Genomic DNA, 25,912 nt, shown 5'->3' on the forward strand with positions numbered 1-25,912 from the left:
ACACCTCCTCGAGTTAAAAATCTGATAAATGATGGACTAAACAGAAAACAATTCCTGCCAAATCATTTTTTTCTGTATGCACAGAAAGACTGACCCTGCCAGCTACTGCATCACATTACAATACCTCATTGCAGTTTCTGGTATTCAAATCACCCAAACTAGATCGAAGAAAGAAAACTGATTGGGAAACAGCACATCCAAAAGAAAGAACAAAACATGGAGGGTCCAATTGGACTCTCGTCATTCGGCAAGTCCACAAATGCATTGAAACCAACCTCTTTTGCAGTAGTGCCAACTTTTCATGCTTATGCCTTTTCTGCTTTAAAAGTAACAATAGAACAACAGAAAACTAGTTGCAGCAAGTCCAGCAGGAGAAATTGATAATTTGCTACTTCTGAAGTCAAATAAAGCAGGTGCCTTGGATTGTCGGTCACTTGAAACATAGTCAGACCTTTTGTGAGAAAACCCAAAACTAAATTTGCACGTTTGCGAGCATACAAACTGGGAGAGGTAAGCCATTAGGTCCCCTGAGCCAGCTCTGCCATTCAATATGATCATGACTGATTGGTTTGTTTTGAGTTTACATTCTTATCTACCCACTATAACCTTTGATTCCCTTGCTGAACAAGAACCTCTCTGCCCTAAAAAAATTCCGTAACCGAGCTTCCTCTGCCTTCTAGGCCAGAGTTCTGAAGTTACATAAATAATAATAATAATAATAATAATGATAATAATAATCACTTATTGTCACAAGTAGGCTTCAATGAAGTTACTGTGAAAAGCCTCTAGTCACCACATTCCAGCACCTGTTCGGGGAGGCCAGTACGGGAATTGAACCTGCGCTGCTGGTCTTGTTCTGCATTACAAGCCAGCTGTCATAGTCCACTGTGCTAAACCAACCCCTGATAATACTCAGAAATAAATTCTCATTCCTGCCCTATAAAAGCGACTCCTAATTTTACAACAGTGACCCCTAGTTTTGGACTCTCATTACTTCCACATCAGTCTTATCAAGACTACTCAGGATCTTATATACTTCAATTAAGTCTCCTTTTTAGCAGGAGGACAGCACGGTAGCACAGTGGTTAGCACTTTGGCTTCACAGCGCCAGAGTCCCAGGTTTGATTCCCTCCTGGGTCATTGTCTGTGCGGAGTCTGCACGTTCTCCCAGTGTCTGCATGGGTTTCCTCCGGGTGCTCCAGTTTCCTCCCACAGTCCAAAGACATGCAGGTTACGTGGATTGGATATATGCCAAATTGCCCGTAGTGTCCAAAAAGGATAGGGGGGGTGCTTATTGGGTTACGGGGGTAGGGTGGAAGTGAGGGCTTAAAGTGGATCGGTGCAGACTCGATGGGCCAAATGGCCTCCTTCTGCACTGTATGTTCCATGTTCTCTCACATTTCTAACAAGCGAAACAAACCCAACCAATTCTTACCCACACATTCCAGGTATCAATCTAGCTAATCACCTCTGAACCACCTCCAACGTACTTACACCCTTTCTGAAATTAAGAGACCAAAGCTGCACACAGTATTTCAGATGTAGTCTCACCAATGCCCTGTACAACTGAGGCATAACATCCATTTTCATAGCCATTATACTTTGTATATTGTTGTAGGGCTAAGAACAGTAGCTTTTTAAAGTTTGAACCATGAAGGATTGATCCAAAACCATTTGGTTTAGATCTAATATAGCAATATTCTACCATGTCATTACATCATTAATAATTTTAAAATATTCCCAAAAATCACATGAAACAATGAATATGATCCTAAAAGAATGTCAAAATGAAGTTACAAAACAAATCAGAAAAAAAGCACAGTATTTAGTCTCTCAGGTGGCTTTTTTTTAAACCTTTGTTAAACTTTTGCACAAGCATATTTTCAGTATTACAATTGTAAAATTCCATATTTTTGGTATAAACTCTTTGGCAAAGAGTCATCGGACTCGAAACGTTAGCTCTTTTCTCCTCCTATCGATGCTGCCAGACTTGCTGAGATTTTCCAGCATTTTCTCTTTTGTTACATTTTCCTCCAAATCATTTATAGTTACTACGAACAGCAAAGGCCCCAGCACTGATCCCTGCGGAACACCATTAGGCACAGCCCTCCAATCAGAAAAGCACCCTTCCATTGCTACTCTCTGCCTTCTATGACCTAGCCAGTTCTGCATCCATCTTGCCAGTTCACCTCTGATCCCATGTGACTTCACCTTTTCTACCAGTCTGCCATGAGGGACCTTGACAAAGGCCTTACTGAAGTTCATATAGACAACATCCACTGCACGACCTGCATCAATCATCTTTGTGATCTCCTCGAAAAACTCTATCAAGTTAGTGAGACATGACCTACCCTTCACAAAACCGTGCTGCCTCTCGCTAATACATCCACTTGCTTCCAAATGGGAGTAGGTCCTGTCTCGAAGAATTCTCTCCCGTAATTTCCCTACCACTGACAAAAGGCTCACCGGCCTGTAGTTCCCTGGATTATCCTTGCATGACTTGATGCATAAGAATATAGGTATGAATTTGAAATGTCGAAAAGGTCAAACACAGTGCAGGCAAATCTTTAATTATTGAAAATTCCGTCAAGGCTAATGGGCGACATGGTAGCAGTGGTTAGCACTGTTTCTTCACAGCTCCAGGGACTCGGGTCCGATTCCCGGTTTGGGTCACTGTCTGTGTGGAGTCTGCACATTCTCCGTGTCTGTGTGGGTTTCCTCTGGGTGCTCCGGTTTCCTCCACAAATCCTGAATTACGTGCTTAGGTGAATTGGACATTCTGAATTCTCCCTCAGTGTAACGAACAGGCGCCGGAGTGTGGAGATGAGGGGATTTTCACAGTAACTTCATTGCAGTGTTAATGTAAGCCTACTTGTGGCACTAATAAAGATTATTAAGAACTCATTTGTCTCACTGAATTACAGATATATTTGGTTATCTCACCGTCTATCCCAGTTACTCCACAGGTAGGACAATTCAGATGAAAAATTGCGAATTGTATAAACTTAACAGAAAAAAGTTAAATACATTTCCTAAGTATAACACTTCTCAATAAGCTATTAAATTAGGACTCAGTTGACTGAGAATGCACTTCCCTGTTTGAGTACATTACACTATAATAATTAATAATTTTTATTAGTCGCAAGTAGGCCACTGTGATGGATGGGTTTCACAAATGCTGTCCAATCATGGAGTCACATCTAAATTTGGACAATGTGTTTTGAGTTTTGCAAGTGTAAGCTGGTTGTGTTGCGAATAGCCAAAGAGACATGTTGTTTGATACGATCTACCAGTCGCTAGGATGTGTGGCCCACATACTTCAGCAGTATTTTGACATATCAACTTTCAGCACAAGAAAGATACACCTCAGAGGAAGGCTTTCAAGATTTAATCATATTTCAGAAATATCTAAACTGGAGTGCAAAGCATGTTTTAGCAATTGTCAAGTATTTTTCAAAAGTCCTTTGCCAAATGATAGCGTTTGGTTATTGTCATTTTAACAACAGATCTGCTCTTGCCTTTGCTCTCACGATGTGCAAAATGTTGGGGAAAACATATAACTCCACATTGGACAACTGTTACTTGATTAATCTGTGGGGCAACTCTATTACTGTTCGTGAGCCCTCAAAAAAAATGATGGACTTTCCAAGATCAGCTATCTGGCTTACTTGAGCTATGTTCTGATTGGATGGTTGTGTTAAAGGACGAAAAGATAAACATGGTATTATTTGACTAATTAAATGCCACAAACGCTGCCTTAGAAGCTGTACACATTCCGTATATTCAGATTGCAGGATCAATCTTTGAATTGACAGTCGTGCTCTGGGCAAAAATATCAAGTTCAAAACTGGAGAGTACATAAAAACCTGAATGAACGTGCTAAAAGACAAAAACTGAATTTATAAATTGTGAAACATGTAACTGTTTAAATACTTAGTTTTGACAATAGAAATGGATTACTGAAGGGAGCAGTTGGAAGGTTGTTGTTACATTTAAATCATTGAAATTTTGGTCAAAGTCAAATATTCATTAAAAATTGTAAAACATGTCATCTGCAAAATTTTAAACTAGAAATGGTAGAACTTTAACATAGAATAGAATGGGATATAGGCATTGCTAACCATCTTATATTTATTGTTCATCCCCAGTTGCTCCAGAAGATAATGGTGAGCCACTTTCTTGAATGCCTGCAGTCCATCTGATGAAGGCACACCTGCAGCTGGTAGGAAGGTGCGCTTCAAGACTTGACCCAACAATGATAAAAAGATGGCATATCTGATAAATGATGGACTAAACAGAAAACAATTCCTGCCAAATATTTTTTTTCTGTATGCACAGAAAGACTGACCCTGGCATAAAGTCAGGATAGTGTGCAACTTGAAGATGCCTGTACTCCTAAGCACCTGCTGCCCTCGTCTTTCAGAGTAGGAGAGGTTGCAAGTTCGAAGATGCTGTTGAAGCAGCCTTGGTAAGCTACTGCAATATAGCCTAATATATCCTGTACACATCTTAGCCACTTGTATACCAAATTCTTTTTTTTTCAATTAAGGGGCAATTTAGCGTGATTCACCCACCCTGCACACCTTTGGCTTGTCGAAGTGAGACCCACACAGACACAGGGAGAATGTGCAAATTCCACATGGATAGGGACTCAGGGCCAGGATTGAACCCGGATCCTCTACGCCGTGAAGCAGCAGTGCTAACCACTGCATCACTGTTCTGCCTCTACAGGGCACTTGTGGTGAAGGGAGTGGATGTTGGTGGTGGAGTAGTTGTTTATATCGGTGACTGGGTTGCTGATCAAATAGACTGCTTTGCCCTGGAAGGTATTGAGCATTACTGCAACCATCAAGGCAAGTGGTTACTATTCCATCACACTAATTACTTGTACCTTATTAGGTGGTACAAACACTTTGAGGTGTCAAGTCGATGGCCATTTGCCGCAGAATTGGCTACTCTAATAGCCGTAGAATTTCTAATAATTCTACCAATTCTGGCCAATAGTGGTTCCCAGGTCATTGATGGTAATGCTGCTGAATTTCAAGAGGAGATGGTTACAATTCAGCATGGTAGCATTGTGGATAGCACAATTGCTTCACAGCTCCAGGGTCCCAGGTTCGATTCCGGCTTGGGTCACTGTCTGTGCGGAGTCTGCACATCCTCCCCGTGTGTGCGTGGGTTTCCTCCGGGTGCTCTGGTTTCCTCCCACAGTCCAAAGATGTGCAGGTTAGGTGGATTGGCCATGATAAATTGCCCTTAGTGTTGGATGGGGTTACTGGGTTATGGGGATAGGGTGGAGGTGTTGACCTTGGGTAGGGTGCTCTTTCCTAGAGCCGGTGCAGACTCGATGGGCCAAATGGCCTCCTTCAGCACTGTAAATTCTATGATCTATGAATTCTTTATTGTTGGCAGCCCTCATTTTCTTGTCCTTATGTGGCAGAAATATTACTTCCCAGTGCTCAGTAGCGCTTGGATGTTTGCTGGTGCTACTGCTGCTGCATGCAGACCTGGACTACTTCATCATTTTACGGAATATGAATGGAAACGATTCCTGTAATAACCTGGCATCACAATGGAGGGGAGATTATTGATTTAAGATTTTTGTTCATATATAGTGTACGCAGATTTGTTCTAATCAAATTGAAACCAAAATGCAAATTAGACTATATTGTAAATGAATGCAACTTGTATAGTAAATGAATTATCTTGATTAAATATTTGGAACTATATTGCCAGAATGGGTTCTCTAATACAACATGTTCTCTAATACAAGTTATATTAGAGAACCCATTCTGGCAATATAGTTCCAAATATTTAACCAAGGTAATTTAATATGAGGCTCAACTTCTAAGAGGAAAATAAATAATATATTCATGGATGCAAGCATCACTGGCAAGGTCAGCATGTGTCACCCATCCCTAATTGCCCTTGAGCAGAGGGCAGTGAGGCACCATCTTGAACTTCTGCAATCCTTGTAATGTAGGTGATGCTTGATCAATGAACACAGAAACGAAGGAGTAGTCCGAATCGAAGGCTTTAATCTACAAGAAGTGTGCCCAGCAGCAGGAGTACAGAAATGACGATGGCTGCTGGGAAACACGAGTTATTATACTCTGCCTCGTAGGCGGAGCTACCTTCCTCTCGACCAATGAGACGACAACACTTGAGCCAATGGGCAGTGAGCCTTCTACACCAATAGCAGCTCACACTCCCAGGTACCATAATACCTCTAGTCATACTACCACAGTAGGCAAACTCGCAATGCTTTCGGAGCATTCCAGCATTTTGATCCAGTAACAGTGAAGGAGTTACAATATAGCTCCAATTCAGGATAGTGGGGAGGTTGGAGGAGAACATGCAAGTGATGTTGTTTCCCAAGCCTCTGCGACCCTTGCCCTTCTCGATGGTGGAGGCTTGGCAGGTTGCTGCAGTGTATTTTATAAATGGTACACGTTGCTGCCATTGTCTGTAAGTGTTGAAGGGAGTGAAATGTTCAAGGTGTGGCTGGGGTGCTAATCAAGTGGGTTTCTTGCTACTACAGGAGATGGAAATGGGACTTGCAAATATGTTGGTTAACTACTACTGAGTTGTTGGGAAAAATCATATCTTCAAGAACAGTTTTTCTTTTAAAATTTGGAAGAATATTGCATTATTTGGACATTTGGGAATTTTTTTTTTAAAAAAGGTCGTAAGTTCACTGAAACTAAGTTGGGAATAAACAGAGAAGGCGAAGCTGCCCAAACTATGCTTTCCTTGCCTTGCATGAAACAATGTGGTCATCAGTATCCACCTTGGAAACCCCTCAGTGGAACTTGTCTGTATTTGGAAACCCAAGAGGCTGGTATGAGACGGAGGACCCAAGGATTGACGCGGCTCTATTCTGAAATTCCTCCACGCTGAAATTCCATTGACTAGAAACTCCAGACAGCTACTGGGACAAGCATTCCATCTTCACACTAGGGAGCACCCGATCAACTGTGTCAAAACCCTGCAATTTTCAGAACACTTCTCTTTACTTGTCAACCTCTGCAGAGACCCTCTGCTTGTCTGTTGTGTGTGTGTGTATATATATGTTCATATACATGTTGGGGTATTTCAAAAGAGATATTTACAGATCCAAATTGTGTGCTAACCAGTTCTTATAACTTGCTTAAAAGGAGTTTTGTAATAAATTATCAAGTTTATTGAAGAAGCCTGGTTAAAGTATCTTTCATTCCAGATCTAACATTGATGAAGGTAAATAATTGACCATTTTGGTGAATTATACATTTGCACTAATGATACAAACCTGCAGAGGCTAGATTAATTGTGCACTCCTGCCAGTCATAACAGAGTTCATCACCTTCCTGTGATGAGATTTAGCAAACAGCCTTTGCCTACCACCTTCAAATGAGTAGAAATTTACTTGAAAAATGCCTGATGTTACAGCATTTATTTAACAGCAGAAAACTTCTGCTGAGTCGACAGAAAAAGGATCCAACTCCTGATAAATGTGAAGCTCTTTGACGAGAAGTGCATGAAAGAGGTTCCATTATTAATTCAGCTTTACACAGATGCTGCAAAGCAAAAGCACTCAGAATACAGATTTAGAATGTCAGTGCCAGCAAGATAACATAATTGGACAGTTCTAAATTCAGAGATTCTAAAAGCGTAGAGTTTCTCTGCTCCAGAGGTTCCATTCACCAACAATTTGTTGAGATGTGCAGCTCCTGGCTAAATGGTGAATCAAAAAATGGTCCACATCACACCCCGCAAACAACAATTCCCCATGTTGCCGTTCCCTGGGTCTAATTTAACAATGCAAATTTCATCCCCCACTAATGCCAAACTCGTAAATGAATCAAACTCTAGTTAGTCTTCATACCCAAGCACTTCAATGTTGAGCTCCTGCTGAGGCTAAACACACTCTTAAAAGTCTGCATACTATATTTCAATTGACTCATTAACAGTTCTATTTTATTTATATTCATTGTGTCATGGGCTACTACTTTTGAATTCGATTTTTTATATAAGTATCAGCTGATGCCAAGAATTGCCCATAATAAAAGTGCTGATGGCAAAAAACTGGAATTCTCAAAAACACAAATCAAAGCCTGATAAAGACTGTGGCCAGAATTCGTGATTCGTTGTTCCCACTGGCAATGCATCCCGCCCGCAGGTTTCCCAGCGCGTGGGGTGTTTTCAATGGGAAATCCCATTGAAATTGATAAGCAGAGGAAGTAGTGCATCCCACCTTGCTGCCGGGAAGTATGGGGCTGGGGGAACAGAGAACCCAGCCTTGTATGTACATGAATCTATCCATTTGCTAATAAGCAACAGCACACGGTTAATTAGCATCCATGGCAAACAAAATGTAATTTATTTGTACAACAAAGTGTTCAGTGCGGATTAATGCAGATTAACCAGCAAGTAACTCATTATTTTTCTGTGAAAATAAATTGTCAGAGAGTTATGTGGAATTTAGATGAATTTGAAAAGTGTAAAACTGCTCTCAGATGGATGACAGATTCACCAAATTGATAAAGAGCTTATCCTCATCTGGTGTTCTTTTGAAACAAAATATATTTCAAAATAATGACAATTTGCATTGCATCACGTCTAGTGCATGCAGTGTTTTAAATGTATTTGATAACTGTAGCCCCAAATTTACGTTAAATTCTTAGAAGACTATTTACAATATTTAAGGCTGCATCATACAGAAATAAGCATTTTATATTTGTGTTTATAGGTGTTACAAAGCGCAAAAATGTATCAAAACAGCCAACATTAATTTTGAAAGCCTGGCCAATTTTTCAATTCACATGTTTAAAGATTTGAAGTAATATGAAGTACAGGAGGCAACAAACAAAACAAAACAAACAAAATCACCAAGACAGCACAAAAATAAAAATAAAACATTGACTATTTTGCATAGGAAAGCACTGATTTCACATTATAAACAATTAGGTATTTAGAAGGTGGTCTCACCAAACCAATTGGCTGCAATGTTTCATACATTATAGCACTAACTGCTACTTCAAAAGTACTTAATTGCCAGCACGCAATTAAGAACATCCTGTGGTCATGAAAGGCAAATGAAAATCTCACTTTTTTTCTATCTTTATAAACTCCTGTAGCAAAGGTTATCCATTCCAATACACTATACAGAGCGTAATCAGACGGAAAAATGGCAGAGCCAAATAATACAAAAGACAAGTGACTGGTTAAAGAGGTCAGTTTTAAGGAGTTACTTAAACGAATCGAAAGGTGAAGCGGCTGAGAGAGAAAATTTCAGAGTTTACTATGAGAGAATATGTACAGCAAAACTCTAGACAATTTGGAGCTTATGATTGATGCAAGTTATAAATGATGGAAAGCAGGTTTAATTATTTCACAGAGCCTAAAGCAAGCAGTGTTATGGAGGTGCCAGCAGGTGGTCACTATAATGGTCAAGTCATGGGATACAAAACTAAAGTAGGACCATTGCTGCAAAGAAATTGGTTCAGCTGGGTTATGTAGCTGAGGTAGAAATTAGAATTAATGGCAAGCGGATGGAGTTTGCAGGAAAGTCTGAAGGAGATGACTTTGAACTTCTCTATTTTGAGTCACAGAAGTTAAGATTCATACAGGACAGATATAAGCAGTTTGACACCAAACAGGAAATTGCAAGGTGATGTCTTATTGCTAGGTCCATTCTGTGCTGTCAAATACTGATTGCAGTGATTAAGGCAAGGACTTGGGAACTGTGTACATGGGTTTGTGGGATGTGGCGGGTGTTATTTCTTTCCCTTTTGTTGTGTGGGTGTTCTTTTGTTTTTTCTTTTGTTTGGATGGGTGGCTGTTGTTCTTCGGGTGTTACCGCGGTTTTGTTAATATAGTTGAGATGTTTATATTTTGTAAAAATTTCAATAAAAAATTTTTTTTTTTAAAAAAGGCAAGGACTTGGGAAACCATTTGATATGCAACTTAGCCATGATGGTGGAGATGCCAGTCCCCAAAGTAACTATTGGGGCACTAGCCAATTAGAGGCTTGCCGATTTTATTCAATTATGTCTTTTATAAAGTAAACATACTCTTCTATAAAGGAAAAAACAACTGCAAGTGCTAAAAGCAAAATAAACTATTCTGGGACAAAAAATGTGATAACAATCAGTAACTTAAAAACACATGTATGGGTAATAAAGCAGTTTCAAAATTCATAATCATCCCAAGATGTATGTTTTCAGCTGGTTTGCAATAATTTACTCATGCAAAATAATACTATCTTCAGGTGAGAAAACAAAAAGCCGTTAGAATTGGAAGATTTGCAAATAGGATGAAGTTACTTCAGATAATTCACACGAGTCCAACCATGAGATGATATTCCATTATGCATTTTTTCTTCCAATTATGGGGCAGTTTAGCGTGGCCAATTCACCTACCACTGCACCACCACGCTGCCACACGCATTTTTAGTTTTTAATGGTATAAAAGACTGTCAACAAGGTCAAGTTAGAAAATTAAATGATTGGAGACCGCTGAAACAAGTCATCAGCAGTACATTATCTCGGTTACACTTGTCAAGAGTTTCAAAAACTATTTGTAATATAACATAATGGCTTTAGACATATTCATTTATTTTAAGTTAGAAAATTGAAAACTATTCATGTTGATGACAGGATAACTCCGTTGAAGTGTCAATGAGCTGCATTTATGCAAAGCAAAAAAGGACAAACTTCACTTTGGAGGGCATCAGCAATCTGCAAGATATTAGTTCAGCTCAGTAACTCTAACAGTTCAATTTTTGATAATACTTTGCATTTTCACTTTAGTAATAGTCACAAGGGAGGTTCAACTAAACACAAAAATGTTAATTTAAAAAAATGTTTCTGGAGTGCACCACCGCATGACACAGTGGTTATCACTGCTGCCTCACAGCGCCAGGGACCCAAGTTCAATTCCTGCCTTGGGTGACAGCGTGGAGTTTGCACTTTCTCTCCCTGTCTGCATGAGTTTTCTCCGGGTGATCCGGTTCCCCACAGTCCAATGATATGCAGGTTAGGTGTATTGGCCGTGATCAATGCATGGCGTTACGAGGATAGGGCGGGGGAAGTGGGCCTAGGTGGAGGCTCTTTCAGAGGGCCGGTGCAGACTCAATGGGCCATATGGCCTCCTCTGCACAGTAGAAATTATTTGAACTCGCCCATCAAAAATGCATGACAACATGTGAAATAAAGCTTCGGGTGAACGTGTCTTTTTTTAAAAATTTGGTCATGGGATGTGGGCATCGCTGGGGTGGTCAGCAATTATTGCCATCCTAATTGCCTTCAAGAAGGTGGTGCTGAGCTACCTTCTTGAACTTCTGCAGTTCATGTGGTGTAGGTACATCCACAATGCTGTTAGGGAGGGAGTTCCATGATCTTAACTCCGTGACAATCAAGGAATAACAATATATTTCCACAGTAAGAAGTCTTACAACACCAGGTTAAAGTCCAACAGGTTTGTTTCAAACACGAGCTTTCGGAGCACGGCTCCTTCTTCAGGTCTGACCTGAAGAAGGAGCCGTGCTCCGAAAGCTCGTGTTTGAAACAAACCTGTTGGACTTTAACCTGGTGTTGTAAGACTTCTTACTGTGCTCACCCCAGTCCAACGCCGGCATCTCCACATCACAATATATTTCCAAGTTAGGTTAGTGAGTAACTTGGAGGGGAACTTTCAGGTGGTGGTGTTCCCATGCGTCTGCAGTTTTGTCTTTCTAGGTGGTAGTGGTTGTGGGTTTGGAGGGTGTTGTCTAAGCAGTCTTAGTGAGTTCCTGCAGTGCATCTTTTAGATGGTACACACTGCTGCGACTTTCATTGATGGAAGGGAGAGTGAATGTTTGTGGATGGGGTGTCAATCAAGCGGACTGCTTTGGCTGTATGGTGTCCAGCTCCTCGTTGGAGCTGCACTCATCCAGGCAAGTGCAAAGCACTCTCTCACATTCCTCCTGACTTCCTTGTAGATGGTATACCATGACCCAACTGTACATCGTGTTCAGACATAAATTGTTCAAAATAACCAAAATGATTAATTGTACAATCTGTCTTGATACAAAACAATTTTAGAGGTCATTGACACAAAAACAGTTGCATAATTGGGGATCAAATTGGTAATATACCTCAAGTGCATATGAAGCAAGAAATGAGCCTATTTCTAATAGTCTCACCACTGCTTAGGTTTCACTGGATAGAGCATAACTGCAGCTCGGTACAAAACCCTGTTTCAAACGCGGGTTTCCACATGACCACCTAGAATTTGACAACTTAAAGATAAATGTTTAAATTTTATAATGCATTATCCTCTGCTCTTCAACAAGTTGGTAGGTGGAGATAGTCAGAACTACTAAAACCTACCAACTGTGGCTGGAACGGAGTTGTCATAGTAATAATGGCATCTCAAGTTATATTTCTTGCCCTTCAATGACACAGTCCCAAGTCAGTCATACTGATAAATGACTCAATGTTTTAGCCCATTCGTGGTACTGATCGGATGCCTGAGGAACAGAGTATTTGAAGATTGAGACCTCAAATGCAACACCAAGCTCATGGTAGATAGAGAGGCCGTGGTCCCCCCCTCCTGTGTGCATCAGAAACATGGTCAATGTACAGCAAACAGCTCAAATCTTTGGGAGTGCTATCACCAATGCTGCCTCTGCAAAATCCTGCAAATCCACTGGCAGGATTGGCCACTACCAGGCCACTATCCCCAGTATCGAGGCACTGGTCACGCTCAGCCGCCTACGATAGGTCAGCCACAATGCTCACATACCTGACATAAAACTCCCAAAACAAGTGCTCTACTCCGAGCTCCGCAACAGCAATCGATCACTAGGAGGGCGGGAAACGCTACAAGGACACTGAAAGCCTCCCAAAATAAATGCAACATCCCCACCGACATGTGGGAATCACTTGCCTTAGAATGCACAAGCAGGAGAAAAAACACCTCGAGCATTGTGGGGCGGACCATGCAGAGGCCAAGCGCGAACAGCAGGAGAGCGCAGAGTCCAGAGCGTCCCACCCACCCACCTCATCAAACATCACTTCCCAACCTGTGGCAGAGTCTTTGGATCCAGGATTGGACTTTACAGCCACTGCAGAACCTATTCTCCCCGGAGTGGAAGCAAATCATCCTCGGTGCAGAGGGACGGATCAAGAAGGGGTACTGATCTTTAACATATGATGCGACCCCTAAAATGACAAACTGAAAATGATACACACAGAAGAGACTACTTAAGCTTCTTCAAGATTTCTACCTCATTCCTGCCTCCCCAAAAAAGATTGTTTATCAGAGATATTAACAAAAATGCCATCAACTGTTATTTTTAATTTTACTTCACGCATGGAAATAGCTGTAATTAATAAAAGTTAGTGGAAACCTTCCAATCATATTGCAAATGGAGATGATCTCACCAAAAACATGTGAGGGGGTACAGAATAAATTGATTATGTATCAAGATAGCATATGATGAAATACTTGAATGGTGTCAGAGTGCTGGGAAGAATTATTAGTAATACAAGGTCACAATACATCAGTATCAACATTTTATTACTGGGAAATAAACTTCAAACAAACAATTGCTTTACACTCATGAAATCTATTGAGAAATTAACATAGCCTAAAACCTAAGTATGAGTGGTTAGGTGGTGCATGTATTTACTTTTCCCAGAACAGCTTTTGATGTACCTGTGTAGCTTGCACCTCCCTTATCCAGCGTTGACATTTTTAATTTATATAAAATATTTACACTAGTTCCATTTCTGGACTTGGTGCTGCCGCATACCACTCTCCCAAATGGATGATGACCTGCAGTCAGCTCTCTGCCAAGATTGCTCCATAGACAATCTCTAGGAGGTGTGTAACAATGGCCAGGATCCCTCCTTGGTGGGGAAAATACCCCAGTTTCTACTTGGCATATCCAAATGTATGACAGATCAGTGAACACAGTCTGAGGTTCACCCCCATTTTCTGCCAATTTGTGGTAGTGCTCAGCATCACCACACTGCCTGTATCGGGTTTATTTTGAAATAGGCTATGTTGAGAATCTGCACGTTTATTTGAAATTCGATGCTACTATGGCAGGTGGAAGTGTGAGTAAGAGAGGCTACCTTTCATATAGAGCAGGTTTCAATAGTACATTTGACGTCATCCTTCAGTTGCATTCCGGCCATAGAGGGAGATGGAGGTGAGACTTATTGAGACTGCCTGACATTGGGACAGAGGGTGGAGATTGGGGTTAGTGATATACACTGGAATCCCGACCGGGGGTGGGAGGTGGGGTAGCGGCAAGCAAAACAAAAACGGGAAAGGTTAGGAACGAAGCCACAATGTGTTACATAAAACAATAAGATTTTGCACGGGAGGTGGGATCGAAAAGCAAAACAAACAACAGAAACTGCAATCCGAACAAACAAATCGGAGGATGAGGTGCTGGAGCAGTGGTCGAATTGCAAGACAATTAACGTCGTCCAGATACATAAATAAGCCATCGGTTTGTCACAATGACAGTATTATTTTTTAATAAACCAAGCGAAAACTAACGTCAGGATCACATTTCCTTGATAACAGTCTTGGGAGTTTACCAGTATGAGAGTTTTGAACCAATCCCGCGGACAGACTGAAGCGTCAACTCTCGTTTTCAATTTCACTGCAAGGAAGGGAAATAAGCAACAGTGCCCACAAAACATTGGAGACCCGTGTTAACTGGAGGCTTCTCACGGCCAAAAGGAAATCATTCCGACCTTTAGCTTTATCACACATTTAACACTTAAAATAAAACGTTTCCCTACTGGAACAATGCTAACAAGTCCAGAATTCTCAGTTTAAAACTCAAGCCCCTGTTATTGAGGCACCAGAGCATTCAATATATTAACTCCCTCCAAAGTGAAATGCAGCAACTTGGTGGGAGAATAACGAGTACTTTCATACTGTTTTCACTTTCGAAGGTTGCAACTCCTGAAAAATTCGACTTAAATTGGTCTCGATTTTCTTTACCTTTAACAGTGTACAGCCTAACCCATACATGTTTTGCTCAGGATCGAAAACATATGCAAAAGTTGGGCTTTCTGCTGCTAATAGTATGCAGCCAGCCCCTAGATACCAATGTTGTAAGAGCTGGATTAAAGTTGCGCTTGTCTGCTCGACTGCATCCTCTTATACATTAAAGTTCCTGGACACCTGGCACTGAGGTGATGTTCTGAAACTGCCACTGTTTAGAAACGCGTTTGATGAACCATTCTTACTTACATATCGCCTCAACTTCTTTTCTGGTGGAGATTTTCTGAGCCAGCCACAGTAGACTACCTCTCCTCCGCTCATCCTGCCCAGTGTTTATCGTACAGGGACAGTGCAGTCACATTCAGCGAGATGTTCACCAATCTTCCTCCCGCTCCCCTCGCCTCTTTCTCTGAAGGTTCGGGCTGTCCTGCAAATGGAACCAGTAGATATTCCGGTAATCTCAACCACAAGCTCCAACAGTCACTGCAAGCGCCGATGTTCCTGCACCAGCTGCCGGGCTCATGCAGGAAGTAGCGAGCAGAGCTGTTGTTTCGAGTGGCTCCGCACCGCGCCCCGCCTACAGTGCCTCTTAAAGGCGAGCGCCTCCTTTCATGACGGCCAAATAAAACTAGCATTAGGTCGGTTAAAATAAAACAGGTCTGTTGGGGCATTTTAGGGAATCGGGCTATCCCGCTCGTTTTTGGGAGAGTCAAGCCTCAGGCTGGGACCTAGCCATGAGTGAAGGAGGAGGGAGGTGTGGAGGACAAGGGAGAGCCCTCAGCACCAGAGAACCCCATTCAACCGAGCTTTGCCACTGGATGAGGAGATTTACATTTTTAATCCAGTTGACCTTTCAATCATTCGGACAACGAAATTAAAAATCATGGGCCAACAGCATTTAAATGAATGGCCATTCATGGTTGAGTACAATTCTCTAAAGGTTCATTATTTGTGTGACATCACAATTTTCAATGTAGTCATTATCATAGAATTGTTAAGGCAGCCTTCCCTCCCTGGTGTAAGATTAACCTTTAAAGGGGCGTAGTCAGTTTAAAATGAGTATCGAGACAAAACTAGGATTGTAAACATCGTTGTGACAGACTTGTTCCGTGTACTGATTTATGTAACAAGACCAGCTGGTTTCTGCACAACAGTTTGAAGCGACTCCTGTTGCCAGATGCTAAATTGCAGACACTCCGTTAGAAAGCATGAATATTTACGAAGTGGATGTTTTTTTTAAAAATCCCCTCCCCCGCAGTTCTCCACTCTCCAAGAGCAGTGAATCTTATGGGGTGTTGAGGATGGGCACCAGCAGCTCTCTGATACCCCACCATGGTGGCCAATCAAATCTAAACTAGAGCACATGTTAATGGTGGCCGCAAAACTGACAGATTAGTTACACTGAACACAATTTGTACTTGTTTTATAATATAATAATCTTTTTTTGTCACAAGTAGGCTTAAATTAACATTGCAATGAAGTTACTGTGAAAGGTCCCTAGTCGCCACATTCCAGCGCCTGTTCGGGTAACGGAGAGTTCAGAATGTCCAAATTACCTACACATCTTTTGGGACTTGTGGGAGGAAACCGGCGCACCCGGAGGAAACTCACGCAGACACAGGGAGAACGTGCAGACTCCACACAGACAGTGACCCAAGCCGGGAATCAAACCTCAGACCTTAGAGCTGTGAAGCAACGGTGCTAATCAATGTGCTACTGTGTCACCCACCGGTAATGCCGACATCTGGGGAATATACCAAAAAAAGTAGAAACTCCAGACAGCTAATTTTGGATCATCAAAGGCGACCTTTCTTATAAATTTTCATACAGTTCAAAATGTAGTTATTTATCCAGATAAATCCTTAACTTCCATGTCAGCATCGAACAGTTCGCCCAGTATCAGGATTGTCATCTGTATTGCTCATTACATGTGTATCAAAATGTATTCTCAAATTATCTTTGCCTAGCTTGAATCCATTTCTTTGTTCTATTCTCACTATTTTAATATTCTAAGCTGGCATTTCCATTCTTCTATACCCCATAACGTCACCTCTTTGACTTAAATCCAGGTTTGAATTGCATCTCTTCAATGGAAATCTTGGTGAGAGGCATGGGGGGGGGGGGGGGGGCACAAAGGGGTTCTGGGCTGTATATTATCTATATTTCTTTACTTGCTGTCCTGATGTTCACTCTTTTGAGGACTTGCACAAACCAAGTAAGTAATCTGGAAACTTCTACTCTTATGGATCAGCTATATATTGCATAGCCAAATATCAGTCAAGAGACGTACATCTGATTTACTTAATGACCATCTGGTCATTTTTAAGAAGCAGGGAATAAAATGAAATAGAGAGTATTGTAAGCCTGTGTGACAACTTGTCACAATTAACCCATTTAAATGACTTCCAAGATCTACAGTTGGATCTTTGACTAATGAGGAGTGCAAACAATGCCACCTTATAGTGGCACATGACACAAGTAATTTCAGTTAACTAAATATGCAAAGTATTTTGGATAACCAAATCTAAAGGTGGACCAGGTCAGACAATGTTTGGTTATCAATCCTCTGAGCTATACTGTACTAAGTTTATCCAAATATACCAGAAATATAATCTTGAAAGTCTCAGATATCAAATGTTAATTTCAGTGGATTTAAATTACCTATCTCAGTTGACAAAGCAGCATTTTAATGGCACTGCTGATCACTACATAATTTTGAAACAATATCTGATTAAGTAAAAAAAACAATAGATATATAGAAACATACATAGAAAATAGAAGCAGGAGGACGACATTTGGCCTTTAAAGTCTACTCCGCCATTCATTATCATGGCTGATCATCAAGTTAAATCCCCTGATCTCGCCTTCCCCTATATCCCTTGATAACTTTAGCCTCAAGAGCCATATCTAATCCTTATATGGATGTGTCTTTGTAATAGTCCTCTTTGCCTCCTGCATCCTATCCATCCCCTTTCTAACTGCCTTTTCGACCTGAATTCCAGGCTGTCCTTCTCCAACAAACTGCTCTACAGATCCCAGTGTTCTATACAAGTCCAAAATCTACATCTTCAATCCGTTCTCCTGAAAGACCTATTATTGAACACTTATTAACTTTCCAACCCTTATGTATGGAATTCAAAATTTTTTAAATTTTATTTTAAATTTAGATTATCCAATAATTTTTTCCAATTAAGGGGGCAATTTAGCATGGCCAATCCACCTACTCTGCACATTTTTGGGTTGTGGGGGCGAAACCCACGCAGACACGGGGAGAATGTGCAAACTCCACGCGGACAGTTGGAATTCAAAAACTGTCCCCATTTAAGAATCCTCAAGGCTCATCACTTCCCATTCCTGTAACCTCCTTCAATCCCAGTTGCTGACGCTCACTGTCTGCACATTGTCAATTATTTTGGCGCCACATTTGAGAATGTTCTGACTGAACTTTTTCCTTACCTTGTGTAGCCACCTGGGGTGGCCACTGCCCAACACAAAATGGAAGATTACAAAGAATGCAGGGAAAATGGACATGTTGCAAAAGCAAGCAGCTTGCAAAAGCACTTGTGTATTCTGACTGCTGCAGAAACCAGACAGCACTGTGAAAGAAAACAAATTAGCATACTAATGAGGCGATACCCGGTGATTCCCAGGTACAATGGAAACAAGTTAACTCAAATCGCTACAGTGAATAGAAGGCCAGACTTCTCGGCGCCAAGAGAAGTGCAAAACAATAAGCCCCAAGAGCCGCCCAGTGATCGAGGGACTGCCCCATTATTGGGGAAATTCAAATCAATTGATTGGGAAGAGACCCAATTGATTGCGAGTGTATAGAGGGTTTGCGCAGGTGGGCACGAGGCCCTGGGAGAGGTATAAGACAGAGACCCCGACCCCAGCTCTCTCTCTCAGCCGGCCCTCCCAACAAGAACACCTTTGTAGCAGCTCTCGAACTTGACCACGGAGAGGAGAGGCCTGGCCAGCAGCCGCCATCAAGTAAGTGTCACAAAACGCACGCTACGAGAGTAGACACTCCTGACCCCTTTAGTCCACACCGACTGGAAGCCTGCGGATCCAGGACAAAGCTAGAAGCCGTTGTTCCCTGATCCGGCAGTTCCCTTATCCAGATAAGTATTTGGCCTGTTAGTGGTAGGATTAGCCTAGTCTTGCAGTTTGATATGCATAATTAGTAGATAACTGTATTATAATAAACGTGTCTTGTTTGAACTTACTAACTGGTGTATGGAGTTATTGGTCTGAACTTGAAACTTGTGGCGGTATCTCAACGATACCTGCCGACTCTAGAGCTAAGGAACGAAACAGAGCCAAATTGAGTGTAAAGCACACTCACCCAGAACGAGCAACACTTGTTCCTTTTCTTTCCTCCCTCAAAAGCCCCTGCAAATCTTACATTTTGGATAAAGTTTTATTTCACTTCCCCAAATCTCGTCCTACACTGCCAGACATCTACTTTTGTCTCTGAAGCTTTTGAAACACTTGGCAATAATAATAATAATCTTTATTGTCACACGTAGGCTTATATTGACACTGCAATGAAGTTACTGTGAAAATCCCCTAGTTGCCACACTCTGGTGCCTGTACGGGTACAGAGGGAGAATTTACCCAAGTATGCTGTTGCCATAATATAATACACATAACGTCATATGCAAACACTAGCTGTTGTTGCCAGAATTATAAACCTTAGTCCAAAACACCCAACAGAAAAAATGCTTCCATAAATCTTGGTTGGAATGAAATGCTGCTACAATTTGCTTTGTGTACAATCTGCACCCTTATTTTATACAGAGAATAAATCCAATTGGTACAAAAGGATAACAGTACAAGTGAATCTATGCCAGCAGAGCATGAAATAAAAAAAAGTGAGATAACATAATAAACTCAATTCTGAACAGTTGTGCCCAGCCAGTTCATTAGTAAAACATGATGTTTAATATTCTACAGTAAGGCCTAAGTTACGCAGTACAAAATGATTACTAATCAGAGTATGGCCTTACTGAAAGAGAAATAGAAGTCAATTTCTCTTGCTGCCAAAAGATATTTACTAATTGAGAATAACAAACCTGAAGAAGTTTGAGAGAACAGTTCTCAGATATAATCAGTCTTTCACTCATATAAAATGATGCATCATGGGAGTGTTTATCCAGCATTTATCAGAAAGGAGTGCAATAACTACTGCCACAAAATACTGACATTTCCATTTTCACTTCATTTAAATTTATTTTATTTTAACATTGTTTCAGGTTACAATGATAGGTCACCTTCCTCATTTCTGATTACAAATCATGCAGCTATCCATTTCATGTGAATGTTGAAGAATTGATTAAAATACTGTACAGTTCACAAAAATACTCTGCTAAATTTGCAGGGTTCAGTATTTCTTGAAATAAAAACTTAAGTGTAAAACATGATTTGTTCCTTTTCTGCTTATAAAAGGCAAGAGTGAGAAAACCTTGGAAATGGAATAACATCTTTAATGTTCTCAACACCCAGTATACACTGCAAATATCGTTCAAATCCTAATCCAAATCCTCCATGTGGCACCGATCCAAACTGACGAAGTTCCTCATACCTATAAGAGATGAGTTAATTTAAAAAGCAGAAGGATTACATAGAATTTAGTTGCAATGTGCAAATCCCCAATTCAGAGTTGGGTACAATAGAATCACAGAATTCTTATAGCACAGAAAGAGGCCATTCGGCCCATCAAATCTGTACCGACCCTCTGAAAGAGAACCCTACCCAGGTCCACTTCCATGTTGTATCCCAGTAACCCCACCTAACCTACACATCCTTGGACACTGAGGGCCAATTTAGCATGGCCAATTCATCTAACCTACACATCTTTAGACTGTGGGAGGAAACTGGAGCACCTGGAGGAAACCCCCGCAGACACGGGGAGAATGTACAAACTCCACGTAGCCAGTCACCCAAGGCTGGAACTGAACCCGGGTCTCTGGCGCTGAGAGGCAGCAGTGTCGCCCCCATGGCATATCCAGTTTCTTATTAGCAAGGTTAGGGTTGGGTTAAAGATTTTAAATTAAATTACACTTGTAGATGTATTTTTGAAGAACATTTTGCAGCATTCTTTGTGCAATTTGGGGAGCACGGTAGCATTGTGGATAGCACAATTGCTTCACAGCTCCAGGGTTCCAGGTTCGATTCCGGCTTGGTCACTGTCTGTGCGGAGTCTGCACGTCCTCCCTGTGTGTGCGTGGGTTTCCTCCGGGTGCTCCGGTTTCCTCCCACAGTCCAAAGATGTGCAGGTTAGGTGAATTTGCCATGATAAATTGCCCTTAGTGTCCAAAATTGCCCTTAGTGTTGGGTGGGGTTATTAGGTTATGGGGATAGGGTGGAGGTGTTGCCCTTGGGTAGGGTGCTCTTTCCAAGAGCCGGTGCAGACTCGATGGGCTGAGTGGCCTCCTTCTGCACTGTAAATTCTATGAATTCTATGATAAATTTTTCCAACATTCACAAGGGCAGCATGATAGCATAGTGGTTAGCGGTATGGTTTCACAGCGCCAGGGTCCCAGGTTCGATTCCCGGCTTAGGTCACTGTGTGCGGAATCTGCATGTTCTCTGTGTCTGTATGAATTTTCCCTCTGTGTACCCCAACAGGTGCCGGAATGTGGTGACTAGGGGCTTTTCACAGTAACTTTACTGTAAGCCTACTTGTGACAATAAAGATTTTAAAAAAAAAAGTATGTGGCACAGGAAACCTCTCAGAGCCATCACCCAATTGTTTTTTTTATTCAATCGGGCCATGAAAATACAAATTGGAGAAGGCGAATCAAGATCCGATTTGAGGGTTGTGTTCACATCAATGCTGCTACACAGCACAAAATACCACATGACGTGGCTTAAACATCAAGTACTTGTAACAGGTTATTTATGTGTCTATTTATTTGAATCAGGTTTAATCTATTGTTTATAGTGTGACTGTAACCAAATACTAGTGAAGGTAGACTATTACATGGTAGGTTGTTGCAAAAGGTTAAATCTCAGAATTCAGGGTGAGGTAGTCAATTGGATACAAAATTGGCTTGAATGAGAATGTAGGAGGCATGGTTAGTAAGTTTGCAGATGACACCAAGATGGGTGGCATAGTGGATAGCGAAGAAAGGTATATAAGATAGCAACAGGGTCTTGACCAATTGGGCCAGTGGCCGTGAATGGCAGATGGAGTTTAATTTGCATAAATGAGAGGTGATGCATTTTGGTAGATCAAATCAGGGCAGACAGGACCTACTCAGTTAATAGTGGGGAGTTGGGGAGAGTTACAGAACAAAGAGATCTGGGACTACAGGTTTATAGCTCCTTGAAGGTAGAGTCGCAGGTGGACAGGATGGTGAAGAAGGCATTCAGCATGCTAGGTTTTATTTGTCAGAATACTGAATACAGGAGTTGGGATGTCTTGTTTAAGTTGTACAAGACATTGGTAAGACTGCACATGGAATACTGTGTTCAGTTTTGGTCACCCTATTATAGGAAGGATAGTGTTAAACTGGAAGAATGCAGAAGAGATTTATGAAGATGCTACCAGGACTTGGATGTTCTGAATTATAAGGAGAGGCTGAATAGGCTGGGACTTTTATCCCAAGAGCGGAGAAGGCTTGGGGGTAATCTTATAGAGGTCTATAAAATAATGAGGAAATTAGATAGAGTCAACATTTTTTCCCAAAGGTAGAGGAGTCTAGAACTAGAGGGCATAGATTTAAGGTTGAGAGGGGAGAGATACAAAAGAGACCAGAGGGGAAATTTCTTCACACAGATGGTGGTGAACATCTGGAATGGGCTGTTAGAGGCAGTGGTATAGGAGTACAATTTTTTCCTTTAAAAAGCAGTTAGACAGTTACATGGGCAGGGTGGGTATAGGGGGAAATAAACCAAATGCGGGCAAGTGGGACTAACTTAGTGATAGAAACTGGGTGGCATGGACAAGCTGGGCCGAAGGGCCTCTTTCCATGCTGTAAACATCTATGACTCTATGACTACAAAAAGGATTTGACGCATTTATATAGCATGATATATATCTGCCTCACGTCCATGATCCCTCTAATGAAGAAACACCTTGGACGCGATCCAACGGCCATGCTGCGCCCAAAAAGCAGCTCGCCACAGCACAGCGAGGTCGATGAAAGATCCACTCCCAGGATCTACATGGCTCGCATTAACTTGCAAGATCCAACGCGATCTTGTGAGATGTTACGATGTAAATCCCGCCCACAATGGGAGAGATCGATTTTTTGGCAAGTATGCATATTAGAGCAAGCAGGAAGCCTCACTCTAATGTGCAGATTCCCGAGGTACCAGAGGCTTTGGGATTCAACCCCTTCACCTCAGAGACCTTGGGCAAGTGCCGTTCAGCACTGGTCCCTACAAACGGGGACCAGATGGAACGGCACTTCTAGGGGTCTCCCAGGGGGATCGGAGGCCCCACAGATGCATGCCCTTTGGGAAGGATGGTGCCCTCGTGTGGCAGGTGCTACCCAGGCACCCTGCTAGTACCAGCCTGACCTGGGTGCCAGCCTGGCACTGCCAAGGTGCCCAGATGGCACTGCTAGCCAGCATGGGCACTGCCAAGGTGCTAAGCTGGCATTTTTTGCACGTGCACGATCAGGCCAGGGTTGCCTGCATGGGTGTTGGTGGGGGTGGAGTGGGGTGGGGTGGGTTGGGACCCTCCTATACTGTGTTTGGGTAGAGGGAGGTCTGGGATCATTTCAGGAGCCTCGGAGATTGGGCTGCCATTTTTATCTCTCACTACACTGGGGCGTTCTGGCGAGCAGTACAAAACTAGGCTACGTGCTGCCTTGGCCGCGTTTCCTGTTCATGCCCCTTATTCCCCTCGAGTCGCATTGAATAGCCCTGTGTTTCTTGCGAGCGCTGGGAAATAAACAGCTAAACATGCTCGCGAGGGGACTGTATTCCCTTTTGGGAGAATCCATCCTTTATGTGCTTTATAGGGGACTGAGGGAGGAATGGGGTGGGAGTAACAATAGATTAAATAAAGAGAGAAAAAGATAGTGTTCCACTCAAAAGATGCAATAGTGGAATTAGGCAATCTTGATTATGGGTAACATGTGGCAGCATTGAAACTCAATTGTTGGTAAGATAAGACACCAAAGGTTTATGCAGTCAGCTTGAGCAAATGGTTATTCAGTGGCAGTTTGGAGCTTTTCCAAGACTAAAGATAAAAGGGACGGGATCAGTGTCTGAGCTAACAGGAACTTTAGTGATCTGAAGTTGGAGGCTACTTTCATGGAAGAAGTTAGCTTGGAGAGTTCAGGGAGAATGATGGGAGAGAAGCTGCAAAGTGCTGAGGATCAAACTAAAACAGATGGAGGGAGGAGATAAGGAGGTAGCGCACAGGTGGCTGGTCACATGGTTATATTCTTCAGAGGTGAAGAAATTCATGAACTGGTCACATTTGGTACTGGAGACAAGGGTGGAAAAAAGGAATTGGAGGAGCAAATGCACAGAAAACAGATGCCTTTGACCAAAACACTGACCTTAAAGAGAATTTCACTGAGACGACAAAAATATCGTGCTGTTTCACATAGCTGAGCCAAATTTGGCAGTGAATGACTGGACCAGCTATGCATCAGGTGCACTAGATTTCAGCTCTCTGACTGAAAGGAACAAGGGATGGGGACTGTGCTGGGTTGGAGTGGGGATTGGGTGTAAATGGCAAAGATAGAATTGGGGACAGAGAGTATTTTTATGGGGTGAGAATATCAAGGGAAATATGAGGAAGCAATTTGGTAGGTTGACAGTGGCAGAACATTGTGATGGATGGATGGATGGTCGCAGTGGATGGCATTTGGAATTGAGAGCTAGTTAAGGTAAGAGCAGCTTTTTTCCTTTGATAGAATGTTAAAGATAGTGGGTTGGAGGGTGGTAAGCAGAAGACGACCAAGCTTATTGTGACTGATATCTCAAGATAGAAGACAATTTCAGGAACTTAGACATTATGGAAAGTCTGCAGTAAAAAAAAAAGTGATAACCAAACTGGAGGTAAGATCCATGGAACTACAATTTCAATGAGTACTTACTCAATTTAAGAACTATAATTGCTTACCATTGATAAGTGTCTTTAAGACCATGCCTGCAACAGATAAATAATATCAGTAAGATTAATTACTGTAGGGGATAAATCATTTGCCTCTTAACTTCCGAAGATTGCAAAGAGTCTTTCACAAAAGCCTAGAGATATAATTTCTCAATTTTAAGTGCCTTTTGTGGTCAGCAAAAGTTAAAAGACCTCTATCATATTGAACAATGCCAATCTATAACCACATTTTCCCTCACCTTCTGTGACTAACCAACTCCCTGTTCCTACCACTTCATCCACCAAATTGAAGATCAACAGAAAATACACTGAAGCTAAATCTGGATGCCACATCTCTTGAAAGTATTAGAGCTTATTATTAGCAACAGTATTTATTTTTCAATAAAAGTACACACTGTATACAATCCCTACCATGGGCGGCACGGCAGCACAGTGGTTAGCACTGTTGCTTCACAGCGCCAGAGACACGGGTTCAATTCCCGGCTTGGGTCACTGTCTGTACGGAGTCTGCACATTCTCCTCGTGTCTGCGTAGGTTTCCTCTGGTCGCTTTGGTTTCTTCCCACAAGTCCCGACAGACGTGCTTGTTACGTGAATTGGACATTCTGAGTTCGCCCTCAAGTGCAATGTTCCTCCTGCAGAATATTTGAGGGACGCCGTCAGTGTCCCTGCTGATTGCACCTGTGGGAAGTGCACTCATCTCCAGCTCCTCAGAAACCGCATTAGGGAAATGGAGCTGGAGCAACTTTGGATCATTCGGGAGGCAGAGGTGGTCATATATAGTAGCTTTAGGGATGTAGTTACTCCGAAGAATCAAGATAGATGGGTGACGGTGAGAGGG

At 41.9% G+C, this 25,912-nt stretch overlaps 2 protein-coding genes across 6 annotated transcripts in view; both read right to left on the reverse strand.

Moving 5' to 3' along the window:
• The window catches only part of gab2 (GRB2-associated binding protein 2), a 437,888-nt gene that overhangs the window by 385,549 nt on the left and 26,427 nt on the right, over positions 1 to 25,912 (reverse strand). The window contains exon 2 of the mRNA XM_038818920.1: positions 15,241 to 15,418. Coding sequence (XP_038674848.1) covers positions 15,241 to 15,312 — 72 coding nt within the window. The 5' untranslated portion in view covers positions 15,313 to 15,418. The remainder of the gene's footprint in view (positions 1 to 15,240; positions 15,419 to 25,912) is intronic.
• Positions 20,202 to 25,912, reverse strand: part of nars2 (asparaginyl-tRNA synthetase 2, mitochondrial) — a 113,774-nt gene continuing 108,063 nt past the window's right edge. For all 5 annotated transcript variants that reach the window (XM_038818926.1, XM_038818924.1, XM_038818925.1 and 2 more), the window contains 2 exons: positions 25,082 to 25,108; positions 20,202 to 20,575 (listed from right to left, as the gene is read on the reverse strand). In XM_038818926.1, coding sequence (XP_038674854.1) covers positions 20,431 to 20,575; positions 25,082 to 25,108 — 172 coding nt within the window. In that variant the 3' untranslated portion in view covers positions 20,202 to 20,430. The remainder of the gene's footprint in view (positions 20,576 to 25,081; positions 25,109 to 25,912) is intronic.

Source organism: Scyliorhinus canicula, chromosome 14, assembly GCF_902713615.1.
Source record: "Scyliorhinus canicula chromosome 14, sScyCan1.1, whole genome shotgun sequence".
In the NCBI taxonomy this organism is placed as follows: Eukaryota; Metazoa; Chordata; class Chondrichthyes; order Carcharhiniformes; family Scyliorhinidae; genus Scyliorhinus; species Scyliorhinus canicula.